The sequence below is a fragment of the Stegostoma tigrinum genome, chromosome 43 (assembly GCF_030684315.1).
Source record: "Stegostoma tigrinum isolate sSteTig4 chromosome 43, sSteTig4.hap1, whole genome shotgun sequence".
Classification (NCBI taxonomy): Eukaryota; Metazoa; Chordata; class Chondrichthyes; order Orectolobiformes; family Stegostomatidae; genus Stegostoma; species Stegostoma tigrinum.
Genome location: NC_081396.1, coordinates 2,034,909 through 2,051,196, shown reverse-complemented (window position 1 = coordinate 2,051,196; position 16,288 = coordinate 2,034,909). Strand labels below are relative to the sequence as shown.

The 16,288-nt window shown below is 39.1% G+C and overlaps 1 protein-coding gene across 1 annotated transcript; it reads right to left on the bottom strand.

The window, feature by feature from the left end:
• Window positions 1-10,526: 10,526 nt before the first annotated feature.
• Window positions 10,527-14,191, bottom strand: LOC125448934 (uncharacterized). The gene is made up of 4 exons (XM_048524472.1): window positions 14,149-14,191; window positions 13,719-14,012; window positions 12,902-12,964; window positions 10,527-10,849 (listed from the first exon to the last, which is right to left on the bottom strand). Exons 1-4 carry the CDS (start codon window positions 14,189-14,191, stop codon window positions 10,527-10,529), a joined length of 723 nt encoding a protein of 240 aa, XP_048380429.1.
• Window positions 14,192-16,288: the final 2,097 nt, after the last annotated feature.

The window sequence follows — 16,288 nt, the reverse complement described above, 5'->3', positions numbered from 1 at the left end:
TTGGATGCTGGGTGAAAATGAGTAGATCGAGAATGTGTAGGCATTGCAATTCTCATTGATCACAGAATGGAAGAAATTAAAGCAGGACAGAAGGATTGCCACATGAGCTGGTAGTCACCTCAACATGTTTCACTAAAATCGCATTGTCAGCGGTTGAGGCATGACGTCGCTGCTCGCCTATAGTTCAGAAGGTATAGGATAGTACCCTGTAAACACAAACACACGTTATGAGACAAAATCACATCAATCAAGCACACTCAGATAGTTTAAATTCAGATACAGACAAAAGTTTCATATGCTTTATGGACATTGATGCAAAAGCATTTAGGAATGGATAATCACTGCTGAATCTGTCTGCAGTATCCACATCTGTGAACGATTTAAAAATGCTTCTGCATTGCTTGAGAGGAATAAATATGTAGAAACGTCAATATAGCGCCTCCTGTGCTTAGTATATATTCTGCATAACAAAGTTTAAAACAAAATCAGAAAAAAGTCAACAAAAGTCAGAGTGACATACAGATGAATAAACGCAAAGGTAAGCACACTGCCACATATATCCAAGCTCACAAAAAGTCGATTATTCGTCAGACACACACGCAGTGCTACTCAGAAACAAATATAAATAAGCATACATATTTTTATCACAAATATTTGACAGAAATGAACGCAAGCAGAGCGTTCATGATGAGATGCTGACAGACGATTATTCCTAGGAAGGCACATATATCATGCGCAAGGATTTACCTACATACAACTAAAGGTGCATGGGCGTCGGCACAGAAATTCAAAAAATGACAAGGGAAGACAGTGAGAAAGTGCATAAAATGCAAGAAGAAACATTCACAATTATCGACCGATAAATGTACAACTTTGCATATTTACACAAATGCACAGACAGACAAACATATAATTTACGCTTCTGCAGCCACATGCAGTGAAAAAAAGTAACACAAAACTACATGCTCGTGTACGCAGAAAGCAATAGGTAAAAGACATACACTATGGCACTGATCCACCATAAGGTCATAAGACAATAAGACGTAGGTGCATAAATACAGAGTTCGGCTCATTGAGTCGGGTCCACCATTCAATGAAATCACAGCTGATCTGATAGTTTTCAACTCCAGTTTCCGGTCTACCATCACAACCATTGAGCCCCTTAATGATGATACATCTTCCTATGTCAGACTTAAACACAATTAGAGACCAAACCTTGACTGTCAGAACATCACTTAACTTTAGACAGACTGCAGAAATCTATGGAACTGAGGTATTTGAGATTCCTTGACAGAAAAAATATGGCGTCCCTTTTTAGTGGGTACACTTAAGATGACCAAAGTGTTGTTCTTTGTTTCATCGGGATCAGGATGCAAACATTATGAAGCTTTGTTAAATCCACAAAGGGCGATGGTCAGTCCACAAATGGACGGAAATACATTTATATGAAGAATAGTTGTGGGGCTTTTACTCATTGAAATTTAGAAGACGAGAGTCGACTTAATTGAAAGACAGAAGATTCTTAGAAGATTCGACAATGTAGATGCAGAAACATTGTTCCTCTTTTGCGAGAGTCAAAAACCAAAGGGCACAAAATCATAATTTAGGGATCACACGTTTAGCACTGAGATAAGGAGGATTTTTTTTTCAGGAGCATAGTGAACCTGTGGATTAGTTTACCGAAGTGGGCTGCAAACACTGGTTTGTTAAATACATTCAGGTTTATGAAAATGAAGTTGAAGATTATAAATCCTAACTCGATTTCACTGAATATCTAAGCAAGCTCGATGGGCTTACATCACTCGACCGACTTCTGCTCCATCTCAACGTAGTCTTATTATATTATAATTTGCTTATGGCGGTACTCCTCATTAGTGAATTACTCTTTCCATGAGATGCCAAGAATACTTTGCAAACAAATAAAATTTAAAAAAAAACAACGTAATTTCATAAATTGATAATTTGTCATTGTGCATGTTTTGGAAATGCATAACTAGATGATGAGAAGAGAGACCTGAAATTACCAGCATATTCAGACCAATAATTAGTTTCTTGATTTTCGGGAGCGATTTGGCCCTTAACGAAACACTAGCTGCGTTCTCTATGGTGCTTGCAAATTGACATCAGTTCAAAGATTTTCTGCGGGCATTGAGCCACAATTTTAGATTCACTTCCAGGAGGATGTCCTTTTGTGTGATGTACAACATAGATGACATGCCCTGTCCCAAAATAACGAATTCCTTCATAATTTTAATTAATCTAGTCACTTTTCATTTTATCATTTAAAATATTGGCAGGCAAAATACAATGGAAAAGAAAAGTTGAATGCTCACATTATGTAACGGATCATGAATCTGCTAGCGTTTTCATGAATGCAAATTTAACATAGTGAATGGAGCTGTATTGGTTCAGTTACATGGAAAGTTTTGTAAAATATAAAAATGTGGGAGGGATGATGTATGGTTAATAAGGTTTCTAGAGCAAATGACAGGACAAAGAGTATAGAAAATGTTAGGAATCTTACTTCCGGGACAGCAGAAAATGGGGACATATATGAGACTGGTACAGTCAATGCAGGGCTGAGTGTGTTGTGTTGAAACACGTGCAGGATACAAAGTAACATGAGTGAGCTTGTAGCGTAGTTTGAAATTGCTGAGTAGGATGCTATAGATAGGACAGAGACTTGCTGCAAGAGGATCAGGAGTGTGAACTAAATACACGTATACACCTCCTACTGAAAGGGCGGGCAGATGGGCAGAGGGGTGGTGTTACCTTGTTCGTAAGAAATGAACTTAAATCAAGAAAAAGAAGCGATGTGGGGTGGGAAGAAATAGAACATGTTGTTGTAAAGTTGAGAAACGGCAAAGGACAAAGAGCTCTGATGGGATTTATGGACAGGCCTCTCAGAGAGCATAAAATAAATCAGGAGATGAAAAAGACATGTAAGAAAGGCACTATTTCAATAATCATGGATGAACTGAATTTGCAGATCGACTGGGAAAATTAATTTGGTAGTGAATCCCGAGGAAAGGTATTCATGGAATATGTACAATGTGGCTTCATAGAGCAACATGTGGTAGGGTGGACTAGGGAATGGGAATTCTAGAATCGGTAATGTACAGTGAGGCAACCTGATACTGATTTGAGTTCGCTGTACCAGCAATGGAGTAATTCTTCCTACACATCTCCTGTAGGCCTCTGTATGATGTCTCAACAAGGCAGCTTCATAATCGTCTGTATTCTCGACAATGCTGGCCTTGTCTCATAAAACGATTTTGATCTGACAGCAATGCCATGTGAGAAATCGTTCTGGCAATCTTCACTACACCTTCTTATTTCCTAGATAAACGTATTGGAGCTGTACAGAATATCCCATGTATGGTTTCAACATGGCAATAGAGTAGCATGTAGCATGGGAGCAATACTGCTCGTGAGTCCCTTCACAATATATGGTAACATGCCCTTTTTTGGAAACTTATTGTTGCCTCTGCATGTCTCTTGTCTCGTGAAGGACATTTGGGCATCGTTACATGGAAACGTTTCCTGATCGCACACATTTTAGAAATACTTAGCATTTCCTTTTTACTACGAATTGGTAACTATCATATTCGATCGAATTGTTGTTGCCTACTCACACAGGCCATTTAAATCCTTGTTAAATATCTCTGAATCCAAATAGCAAACCACATTTCCATCAAATTTGTGCCATCAATAAACTCGCAAATAATCATTTTGGAATCCACTACCAAATACCTCAGCTACGTTTCGACCAGCTGGGGTCAAGATACACTCTCGTCGTACCGGCAGCCTGAAGAAAACCCGTTTATTTCCATTGTTTCTATTTGCAGTCAGCCAGCCAACTTTGAAAACATTCCAGTATCTATGTATTTCCCTCAGTTTCTGATTTTGTTTATTAATGCACTGAGTGAAATCTTTCATAAGCACTCTGAAAATCTGCTAACACTGTATGCTCTGGTTTCCCATGAACTATTATGGCGGTTACATCCTCATAAAGCTTCTTTCTTTTGTTGTTTTTTGAACAATAGTGTTTGAATGAATTATGTTTCCCTTCACGTCCAGTATTTTGACCACAGGATTTGCATTTTGAACACAGCGTCTGATATATAACACTAAAATAGGAACATGTTCGGCCCTAGGTTGTGGTCTTAATAAATTTTGAGGGTTTTTGGTCTGGTACTTTCCAAACTGGGGGCTCTTGCCCGGATCAAAATCTTTAATTCCATGTTGGGTTTAGCAGCACTGGACTCAAAGGCAGCTATTGGTATGTGTTCGTGCCTCTTGTTTCAGGATGCAAATTTGGTTGATATAAGCAGGATGTGCTTTCTGTCGTAATGACTCTTTCCATCTCTGAGACTTTATTGGTGGTGAAAGAAGTCAATTCTACAGTTTCACAGAAAGTGAGAAAGGCAAAGCTTTTTGAGTTGGCAGACAAAATGGAGTTGGCTTTGCCTTTGTTCATGAGAAAATTGGAGGTAATTGAAGAATCATCGACAATTACAAGTGGCAGTAAGATCAGTAGAATTTTCAGAAATGGCTGAAATTCAATTTAAAACGAAACAGCATAAAATAGCGGCAATAGCAAGGGAAAGTGTAGCTCTGGCTGAAAAAAATGACAGAAAACGAGACAATAGACCCAGTTGAACAAAATAAAGGAGGGAATAGCATTAGCAAATAAAGAAGAAAGAGTAAAGGAAATTAAACAGTTTGAATTACAATTTAAAACGAAGGAAAATCAGAAAGAGAGAGATTTTGAACTTCAGAGGCTGGAATGCTGAATGCAAAGTCGAGTTAAAGTGGAGAAGGCAGAGATGAAAAAATGAAGTAGAGATAAGGACAGTGATGGAGAGCAGCGCTTTCATGGCCAAATGCCCATAACTGATCTGTTTAAATATGAGAAATCATTGCACAAGTCCTAAATCAAGGACTGTAAAGTTTTTTTTACATTTCATTTGACAAAGCGGCTAAACAAATGAAGTGGTCTGTGACCATTGTTAATCCAAAGAAAGTTGGTCATAGAGCTGATGAGTTCTTTTCATCGCTATCAGAGAGGTATCTGGGGTGTATTATGTGGTGGAAAATGCTATCTGATGTGCATCTGAGCTGGTGCCAGAAGCCTAAGATAACGTTTGAGCAATCTAAGGAAGTACCTTGCTCAAATAAGGTTGAAGGGAACTTTGCTCGGTGGATAAGGGCATTGAAAATAAATCAAACATATGATGTTCTTAGAGGGACCGTTATCTTGAAGGACTTCAAAAAAATAGTTCCTTAAATAATGAGAACTCATGTGGAAGTACAGACAGTTAAGGCTGTACGATATACAGCATATGATCATCAGTTGGTTCATTAATCAAAGTTTGGCCTCCAATACTCAAGTCAGTCAGTGAGGGATAGAAAGTGGGAAAAGTGAAATTGTCAGGTGGTAAGGGAAAAGGGGATGTCTTTGATGATAGTAAAGATAGTTAACCACAGCTTTAAAAAAAGGGGCAAAAGTGGAATTAAAAATAGCTCACATATTTTCACTGCAATAAGTGCAGCACATGAAATTGAAGTATTGTTAGTTTAGAAAAAAGTGTTGGGAAGATGGATCAGGGAGTAAGGGATAACTTTTTTTTTTGTTTTTGAAGTGTTACTGATAAGAACAGCTGAAGTAAATGAGCTGCAAGTGTATCTACAGATTGGTTAGGAGTTAATTGAAAAGAAAATGCCAGATCTCTTTGAAGAATATACCTGTAAGGGTAAGGCTTTCTCATATATGCTAAGAGGAACATGTAGAGAATTTAAAGTTTTAAGAGGTAAGGCAACAAGTCAATCTTTCATGGTGAGGGAAGAGGTGGTTTGCAATTTCGGAACATTGACAGAAAAACAGTAATAATATTTGGAATTCGTCGTCAGAAGAGCAATGTTCCACATTTTAGGGAGTGGTTGGAGAATCCAGTGAAAAGCTGTGATGTAGTAGTCAGACCGGGAAAACAGGATAACCCAGTGAGTTTTTTTTGACGTAGAAAAGGTAAGCAAAGCAGAAGTTTAAAAACTGGAAAAAATAATCTATAACCTGTTGAAGTGTCAGTTGAGATGAAAATGCCAGAGGTCATCTAAAAAAAAATACCTGTGAGGGTAAGGTTCACTCATTTATTCCAGGAAGGCCAGATAAAGAAATTAAAGTTTTAAGAGATGTGGCAGCATGTCAATGTTCCATGTTGACAGAATAGAAGATATGCCATTCAGAAGAATTGTTGACAGAAAAAAAAGAGAATATGTGGAATTCATTGTGAGAAGAGCAATGACCTTTTATTTACAGTGAGGTTGGAGATCCCCGTGAAAATCTGTGAAGTGGTGGTGGTAGAACCTCTCAGTTCCAGCAAAGCAATTTATTCTTGGTAATGATATAAATGTATCACAGGTGCGAGTGATGCTTGCTGTGGTTGAAAAACCAATAGGAAATAAGGGTACTGAGGTCCTAGAAGAAGCATATATGGGGATGGTTCCTGTGTGTGTTAATGGGGTCACAAAACCACAGATTGAAGTAGGAGGAGAAGTCCAAGTGCAAAGCTAAGGAAAAATCAAAAGAACTGTGGATGCTGAAAACCAAGAACAAAAACAAAGTTGCTGGAAAAGCTTGGCAGGACTGGCAGCATCTGTAAAGGAGAAAGCAGAGTTAACATTTCGGGTCCGGTTATTCTTTTCCATGTGCTATTTGATAGCACTATTGACGATACACTTCCATCACTGAAAGGGAGAGTTGATTAGACTGGCTTTGCCCTGCCTTTTATGTACAGAATAATGCTGATAAATTTTGCATATTACTGCTTGTTATTTAGCTCTATTAGATGGCAAGTAGCATTCGTTCCACACAAGGGTAAATCAGTGTAAATCTGTGTCAAGAGATAATCGAATTACCATCCTTCACAGTTCATCACCATTTTCATTATTTAATTCCCCCTCTATCAAAGTTCTGATGGTAACTATTGTCCTAATCTGAAATCAACTAGCAATATTAATACTTCGGTGACAAGATAACGTTAATGAGGAGTGATTGTTAATCTACAAACGAGGCCAGAACTTGTCAACGAATAACTCACTCGCTGAGCAAAAAACAAAGAACAAAGAAAATTACAGTTCAGAAACAGGCTCTTCGGCCCTCCAAACCTGTGCTGATTGAGAGCCTCTTTCTAAGCCTCCCATCTATTTTCTAAGGGCCTATATCCCTTTGCTCCCTGCCCATCCATGCAACTGTCCAGATACATCATAAAAGGCACTAACGTGTCTGCATCTACCACCTCCACTGGCAACGCGTTCCAGGCACCCACCACCCTCTGTATAAAGTACTTGCCACACATATTTCCCATCCTCTAAAGTCAGTCTATCATGGCAATATACAATTTAACACTGTGATGTAACATTTCCAACCTGCCTGGATAAGTGCAGGTCGAATAAAACTCAAGAAGTTCGACATCAGCTAGCACAGAGTATCTCGTAGGATGGGTAGCATTATCAGAAGCATTGTTTCCAACACACATACACGAAGCAATTTGTTACTGTTTTGAACCACAGTATTCTTAATGAAATATCTTTTTTTTTAACGTGGATTCTGGGCTACTGTGACTGTCACAGGTAGCAAGAGCCACAAATTCTCGATACATTGCAAAAATGCCAGTGCACGTTCATTATCAGTTTCTATTATCTTCAGCATCAACTCAACCCCGATCAACAGAGAGTAGAATAGCATCACTAATTAAGATATTGGATTACAGTTTTATTTTTGTTTTGGACAGTGCTGAACAGCCCTGGGTTTGTGAACAGACAAGCAGGCAATCTATAAGGAAGTGGATGTGTTTATTTTCTTTGCTTCATTGAAGGCATCGTTGCTTTCATGAAGAAATAATATAATCCCTCTTATTTCATAGAATCATTCTTTCTTCCTTTCCATCTATCACTCTAGCGTGATCTGTCTCGATATCGCACTTTGCTGCAAAGTAGATCCCAACTGAAACTGGTGATGTGAATTTGTGATGGACAGAATGAACCATAAATTAACTTCTCATGCACAGCAGTGGTGTCCCTATCTCTGTGGCGGGAAGCTTGGTATCAAGGCACCCCTGTTTCACGGGCATGTAATAGCATCTTTGAACAGATAGATTATAAAATGTATGAATTCAAAACAACAGTAGTTTGGGGAAAATGGGATATCATACAATACAATTCAATGAGAAAACATGTTGCTGCGGGCATTTTTCTTCCTGACATAAATTCCAATGACCATTGCATAACCAAATATTTTTCGATCTTTCCACCCTCAGATCGAAATATGAAAACTTCTATCTGCAAGCAATGTATAGAATGTTAATGTTTGTAGGAAAGGCTTTCAGAAATTTATGGGAGTTTCTCGTCAAAGATGAGAGTGAATGCTTGAGACATGATGCATTTGAAGCATATTTAGTTGTCAATTGGTCTTGCAGGGTAGAGTCTGTGGAAGATCAGAAGTCTATTTTTTGTTTTCATAGCTTCATAAAATCTGATAGAATCCCTACAGTGTGGAAACAGGCAATTCTGCCCAATAAGTCCAGGCCGAGCTTCGGAGTATCCCACCCAGACACATCTCCCAATGATGCATCTAATTTACACATCTCTGAACACTATAGGAAATATAGCATGGTCAATCTACCTACCCTGCACACGTTTGAGCTGTGGGCCAATATTGGAGCACCCAAAGGAAACTCATGCAGACAAGAGGAGAATGTGCAAACTCTATACGCATAGTTACCTGAGAGTAGGATTGAACCCTGTTCCCTGGTGTTGTTAGGCTTCATGCTAATCATTGAGCCGCCGTTATTGAGTAATCATTGAATCATCGAGATTTCTCTTTGTTTGGAATATATCGGGACAGTTATTTGAAAGGAGATAACCATCCATGATCATACTGAATGGTGGAAAAAGCTCGAAACGTCGACTGGCCTCCCATATTCATAGTTCTTATATTAACATAAGTTTTACTGTGACTTCTTAACCACCTAAAATAATGGAGGTGAACTGACAATTACACTGCTCTGAAATATATGAGACAGCTGCCCCCATTTTCTGATGGAAATATGGAACCAGAAAATGGAAAAGTATAAAATCATGAACAATTCGAATGAGGTGGATGTGGAACCACTGTCTTTTGAGGTGAATCTAGAACAAGGAGCAGGCACTCACAGAACAGAATATATGGGGAAGTATGTTTCTGCACAAAAAAATGCTCATTGAGATGCAGAGCGAGTTGACAAGAAAAAATGTTGGAGGAAGAAAATAGTCGGGAGATAAAGGGCCATAAAGGCAAAAGTTCACTATTGGTAGATTGGGAGTGTAGGTCTAGCTTCAAAAAAAAACATGTATGGGTCAAAGAATCTGTCTTGAACCTGAAGATTGATTTTAATGCAAAGCTTACGCAAAGATACCCTCAGTGTACACGCGAATGAATCGTTGGATGGGTTGAGGGAATTGAAATTGTCAGAAATGCGAAAGAGGAAGTTCTCAATGAGAAACAGTAAAACCACAGCATAACCAGTAAAAACGGAAAACAAGCAACAACTAAGAGCATTTAAGAAATGTTCTCACGATAGTCTCATCACAGCTTGGCAAAGTAAGTGCGGAAATAAAACTAAACTTCACATGAAGACTAAAATTCATGTAAAATCGTTGCTGGACAGAAAGAGTTGAATAGAATGAAAGACATACAGAAGCTCTTGAGATGTGTTAAACAGACAGAGAATCTGGATGTTTCACGATAGATTCTCATTGTCACTGAACCTGAGCATTCTATTGGATTTTCCTATTGGCAGTGATGGAACAAAACAAGGTCACTCTCATATTAATAGTTTGGAAAGTGATTTTCCTATTGTCGTTTGAATGCCTCTTTCGGGATATCTTTCAACAAGAAGAAAAGAAAACTACAGAAAGAGAAATTTCTAACCATATAAACAGGCAACATGGAGGAATTTTATTCGTAATCGTTCCCACTATGGGAAGGCGTAATGCAATTAGTTTTAGAATCGTTGCTGTTTCCCCATAAGTTTATGTACTTAACTTGCTCCATAATTTGCCAAGTTAAAAGTTGAATGTTATATCTTCCACAATGAATGTTGGTACAATAATCATCTGGAACGTTGGAAGTTATAATAAGTATCACTGAAACAGAATTAACCCTGAAATTGATGTGTTTCCGCTATATTTTGTGAACAGGCAAATTCAGAAGAAAAATGCCCTGTAGATTCAGGTCACTGCTCCACCAAACTCTACCTGTACACGGCTTTGTAGTCAAGTTTTTGTACAGCTCTCTCCTTGGTCTAAATCACTACGTCTGTAAGCCTACCACTCTCATGTTTTTGTAAAAGCCACTCCAGTCTCTATAACACTGTGAATGTAATCCTCAACGTGTGCATGCTCTGCACAGCGCTCTCCACGCTCGCTCTGGACCCTTGTGTCTGCAATACCATAATGTTCAGGTTTTTGTACAGCTCTCCCAGTCTTTATATCGCTGTGTTTCTTGAGCGCTTACTGAGTGCACAGTAATACACAGCAGAATCATTCAGTTGTATTGCAGAGATCTTTAAGTGGGTGATTTTCGCTGCAGGGTCGTTTGTGGTAGAAAGACGTTCCGTGGCCGCATTTAGCTTCTTCTCTTCTCCTGAAGTATGTCCCTGAAGCAGATATTTCATCGCCTGTCTTGGGGACTGGCTGTACCAGTAAACTACATACTGACAGAAGCCTGAATATTCACAGCTTAAAGCAACAGTGTCATCAACAGCGGAGGCCTGTAAAAGTGGACTCTGGGAAACCAGCGAAGTGGAATCTGTCAGATTTTAAAAAAAAGTTTATTGTGTGTCCTTTGTTTCTGTAAAACATGTTAATGTTCTGTACAGCTCTATTAATAAGGACTTATTCTTCATTTGGTGTAGTTTTGGTATGTCTTCACAAGAATTAACACACAAAAAAAGCAGCGAGATGTGGAGATTTTTTTTGGAAAACAGAATGCAAGTTGTTGTGATCAGGGTCATATGACAGAATATACGACGAATGGGAATTAGTCAAAGTAACTCTCAAACGGGAATTTTGAAAAAAAAATCTAACACGTTTAATAATTATCAGAGCACTGGAAAACGTAAGGGTGATGATCACAGTTTTAAAATAATTTGGAAGAATCCACCGGGACGTTGTGGAGGTTATGATAAGATTTTGCTCTGTTTAATTCTCTGATTTCTACTAAAATCTGCACATAATTTTTTCAAAAATCACAAACGGTGGATGTATTCCCACACTTAATTCTCCTTTTCTCAGAAACTCAAACTTTTGGAGTTGGAGAGTGCACCAGTTTTATGTGTCTACTTTTTTATTCATTTTTGAGATCAGAATGTAGCTGTCGGAGTGAGAGCTCGTTTCTCACACCTAGTTGCTCATTAGTAGGAGGTTGTTAGCCGCCTTTATGCACAAGTGCAAACCATTGGGTGCTAAGTACAGCCAAAATGCCGTTAGGAGTGATTTTTGGAATTAGACTCAGCGATAAAGACATATTCACCAAGTCAGCATGGACATTAGCTTGGAGAGGAAATTGCAGTTCATGGTTCTCCATTGGATTCAAGCTGACAGTGGTCAAATAATCGTAGAATGGAATTATAGAACGATCGTTGGACAAAAGAAAGCCTTTCAACGATATATATATGCTGTCTATTGAAAGGAGAAACTCACACTTCTCGACTAACAGAAGTCTTGCGCAGCTGCACTCTACTTTTCCAAACACTGTCATGATTGATAATAGCAAGTATCCTATATGCTTTCTTAATCACCATATTAAGTCCTGCTGTCTTCAGTGATCTGCTTGCAAGCATCCCAAGATCCCTCTGCTCTTCTCAGCTTCCCAGCATCCTGCCATCCAAGAAGATTCCATTGTCTCATTACATCTCCCAAACATTGCACAAAAAAAGCTTCACAGGATGCGGGCGTTGCTGATTAGACCAATATTTTTTGCCCATTCCTTATTGCCCAAAGGGCTGTAAAGTGTCCACCACGTTGCTGTGCGTCTGGAGTCAAATATAGGTCAAGACCAAGTACGGACTACAGGTTCACTTCCCTAAAGTACGCTATCCAATTCAAATTCTATCTGCCTCCGAACTGCCGATCTGATCAACTATGTTTCTATAACTAAAGATATTCTGTCTGATGGCGACCCAGATCTGATTCCTGTGGTAAGCCATTGGATACTGTCTTCCACACACACAAATAGCTTTCCATTACCATTCTCCTACCAGTAAGCCAGCCTGGATCCAACTTGCCAAGTTATCCTGTATGTGATGTGTTTCCAGGTTCTTTCACAGACTCCAGTGTGAGGCCTTATCAAAGGCTTTGCTGAAATCTATATAAATTACATAAGCTTCACTATCCACATTTACTCAATTGATCATCTTTAAAAATAATTCAATCTGTTGATACAACCCACTGAGACAAAATCTGACTATCAGTGTTCAAACCTTGCTTATTAAAAATGAGAGCCTTGCCATTCGTTTCCTTGTCGCTGAAGTAAAACTCACTGGTATGCAACTTCCTGGTTTATCACTACCAACCTTCTTCAAACTTGGAAACGTATTCAATGCTTTCCAGTCATATGGAACCATTTCTATGGCCAGGATGAAAGGAAAAGTTTGGGTCAACGCTGGTTTGATTATCTTCATCATTTCTCAGCGTAGGCTGGGCCAAAAATCATATGGACCTTGGATTTCTTCCCTGACTTCCAACTGTAATTATTCCCTGACTTCCTACTGTAAGATTGAAGTGACACGGGTCTCAAAAATTAACTGGCAACGGACATTAATTGAGACAGTTTGTAACACATGCATTTGGAGTCACTTACCTGCTGTGATCGTCACCGCTGTCCCAGATCCAATTACAGTATTATATTCCCTACACAGTGGCACTGTTGTCAGTCATACCAGAGCAAGAACCATTATTGGTATAAGCTGTCAGCCTCATCTTAAGGGCACTTGATTCTGTTTCTCATTTTTCAGTGCCTTTAGATCAATGAACATTGTTCCATATTTTCCTGACCGTATTGTTTCAAAATGTTACTTGTGAGACTTTGAATCTTAGCAAGATGACCCAGCAATGTGGAGGAGAGAGTTTCAGGGAAATGGAGAAAACTATAGAGAGAGGTCAGAAAAAAAAATAAAAGGAATTAACACCATGGAAAGCAAAAGTAATGAATGTATTTCACAATCATGGAAAGCAAACGATATATTTCAATTACACAGCAATATTTGTTCAGGTCTCATCCACTGTGATAGCCCAAATAGGACACAGTATTTCATAGCAACATTCAAACCCCAGGTATTGGTGAGATGTGCAGACAATAACTAAGTAGCAGTGTCTCCAGGTTCCAGTTCTTAGAATCAGATCCTGGTTTGTGGACTCTTAACTGTTTTCTTCATTCCCAACTTTTACACACAGAGTCCAATTACAAGAAAAACAAGCATCTTCTGCGGAAGTTTGTTGTGTTCAAAATTGCAGATGATAACGCTAATTAAAAAAAAAGTAACATTGGAAATTAGACTGTGGCGTAGATGTTACAAGATCTATTTTGTTTATACTAGAATGGTGTTATACTTTCATGTATTTCTGAGTGAAAATCTGGAAAATGTGTTTTTGTACTACGTGATATATTCGGTCATCACTGTGTCTATCATTGTAGTAACGTACTTCACAGTAATAGGTGGCGGTATCTTCAACTCTTACATCCCGAATCTCCAGTGAAAAAGTTTTTTCTTCCTTGTTCATGCGTACAACAAATCTCCCTCCACTGGATATCCGCTCCCGGTCTGTGCTGGTCTGGGTTTGCCTGAGGAAATATCCGTCTTCGAAATAATAACCCCAGTTGTGACCATAGTAAACACAGGTAATTATGAAAGACTGACACTCCTTCTTGGTCACAGCTGTTGGGGCTTGTGTCACTGACTGACTGAAATAACCTGGGAATTAAGAAGAGAGAATTAAATGGATAATCAAAGCAGAGTAAAACTACAAAGAATGTGAACTCAGCGGCTATGTTCATGGGATTCTTTACATTGAATCAAAACAACGTGTGCTTGTTTCATCAATACTCACGAGGTAGCCAGCTATACAGAATAAAAATAACAACGATTTTCATGCTTCTGCTGCTTGGAACTAACGGCCTGTATGTCGGGCAGGTGGTTGCTGCAGTCAAGAACTCTACAGGAAAACGGACTTCCGAGTTGGACTGAAATAATTGAAAGGATCGAACAGACCTTGACGTTGAAGCTTCTGTGAGAATATTGATGGGCAGCTTTGTGGATGGATTTCAGATCCGTGTCATGCGAATACTGTAAGTTTTAAAGAGGAATCACGCAGCGTTCTGTGAAACTAGTGTGAATTTTATCTTCACTCCACTCTGTTATCCTTGATATTGGGGAGGGGTTTGTTGAATCTGTGAAGTCGCGTACCACAGTAATGAGTCAGGAAGTCACTCCTTACCCCTTTATTGGGAGTGGCCTAATCTGAAGGACGGCACCTCAGCCCAGTGTTTCTTCAATCCACAGGCAAAAGGAAACAAAATATATTAAGCATAAACTATCTCTTTCTCGGTTTAGCGATTGTGTCTTGCATTCTTCGCAAAGGCAGACTGCAAATAACACGTAGCTCCAACACAAGTAATACATGATCTGCCTCCCCGTCATCCACAACTCAAAGTTACAGCGACAGAGAATAAGATGGCAACTGAAAATACAATGGATATTTAGGTAACTTTTTTTTGTAAAACGATGTCTATTCTTAGTGTTGGACTAAGCTTTGCCTCAGTTATTGTGGCACTGGGACTGATGCTACCACATTGATTTCTTGACCAAAGCTGATTCGTCACCATTGCACATATGATTCTTTGCATTGTATTGGCCTCAAAGTGACAGTGCATTAAACCATATGTTTGTTTTCATTACACTGGTTATCATATTTTGCACACGACTATATCTCAGCTAATTTCATCCTAGGTCGGGTCTTAATAGCTATTACAGCACAAACTGTGTCTCTTTTCGTATTATTCAACCACTGTGGTTGTTCTGATTACAATGGGCTCTGTCCCAGTTATTACCACACTAGAACATGACTTTGTCTCTCTGCAATTGGTGCTATGATTTCTAAACCATGTTTTAGTAATTTGTCCCCATGCCCCCATCCTTGTTTCAGACACGAGTGCGTGCATAATCTGTTCCTTTGCGAGAAACGTCGTGTTTATTCTGAAACATTTTAGCATAATATCTGAAAATGTGGAAGAGGGTCAAGGTCTGAAGGCCTATTCCTGCCCATAATTCGTTAGCTTACATGTTTATTTTTGTTTCAAATACCCAGTAAATTACAGAATTTTTGTTCATTTATCCCATGAGCGTAGTACAGTTGACAGACAAATTTAATGTTATGAATGAACTGAAAACCTGGTTGACGGGAGCAACTAATTCAAAAGCACAATTCCTTAACTCTATTTCTGCATTTTTGTCGGGACCCAAAACTCTGTGACACCCAGTGCCTTCGTCCATTGATGCGATATGGAGTAAATTGAATTGGCTGAAGTCTAGTATTTGTGATATCAGCACAGCTCCAGTAAAGAGCACTCATCAGCTGTTCTGTACCTGCAGCTATTATGAGGGAGAGTAACAGTGCACATTCTACAGAGGCCAGTATTAGTTTCTATTATGGTGTCTAGTTGTGGGGATTACCGATAGGTCCGTTCTGCCATTCAATATGATCATGCCTGATCTCACTCCATTGGGAATGCCATCGCACTTCGTTCTTTATGCCAAATCACATTCGTAGACATTCTGCTGAAATGCTCGAGAACAAACTCAGGAGTTTCTAATGAACGAACAGTGATGTATGATTGTTCATTTTACAATCCAACGGTACTGGAGATCAGTGATGAACCACATCTTTATGTTTAAAGTGTATATTCTACCACTCAATCTGTAGACGGTACATTCATCAGTAATGTGTAGCATTGGCGGTGTCATTGGTGGCATTCTCAGGAAGCTTGTTACATACAGGGCGCCAAGATGAGCGGCAAGCAGTGGGCGCATTGGGAATAACATTGTGCGGAAGAAAGCAGCGTGCATCACAAATAGTTTCAAAATGCTTTTGAGCTCTCATCCTTGCGCAATTGTGTGGTAAAGTGCTGTTTCCAACGAAAAGAAATCATAAGAGAATGTGAAATCGACGCTTCTCATTATCGTTTAGATCG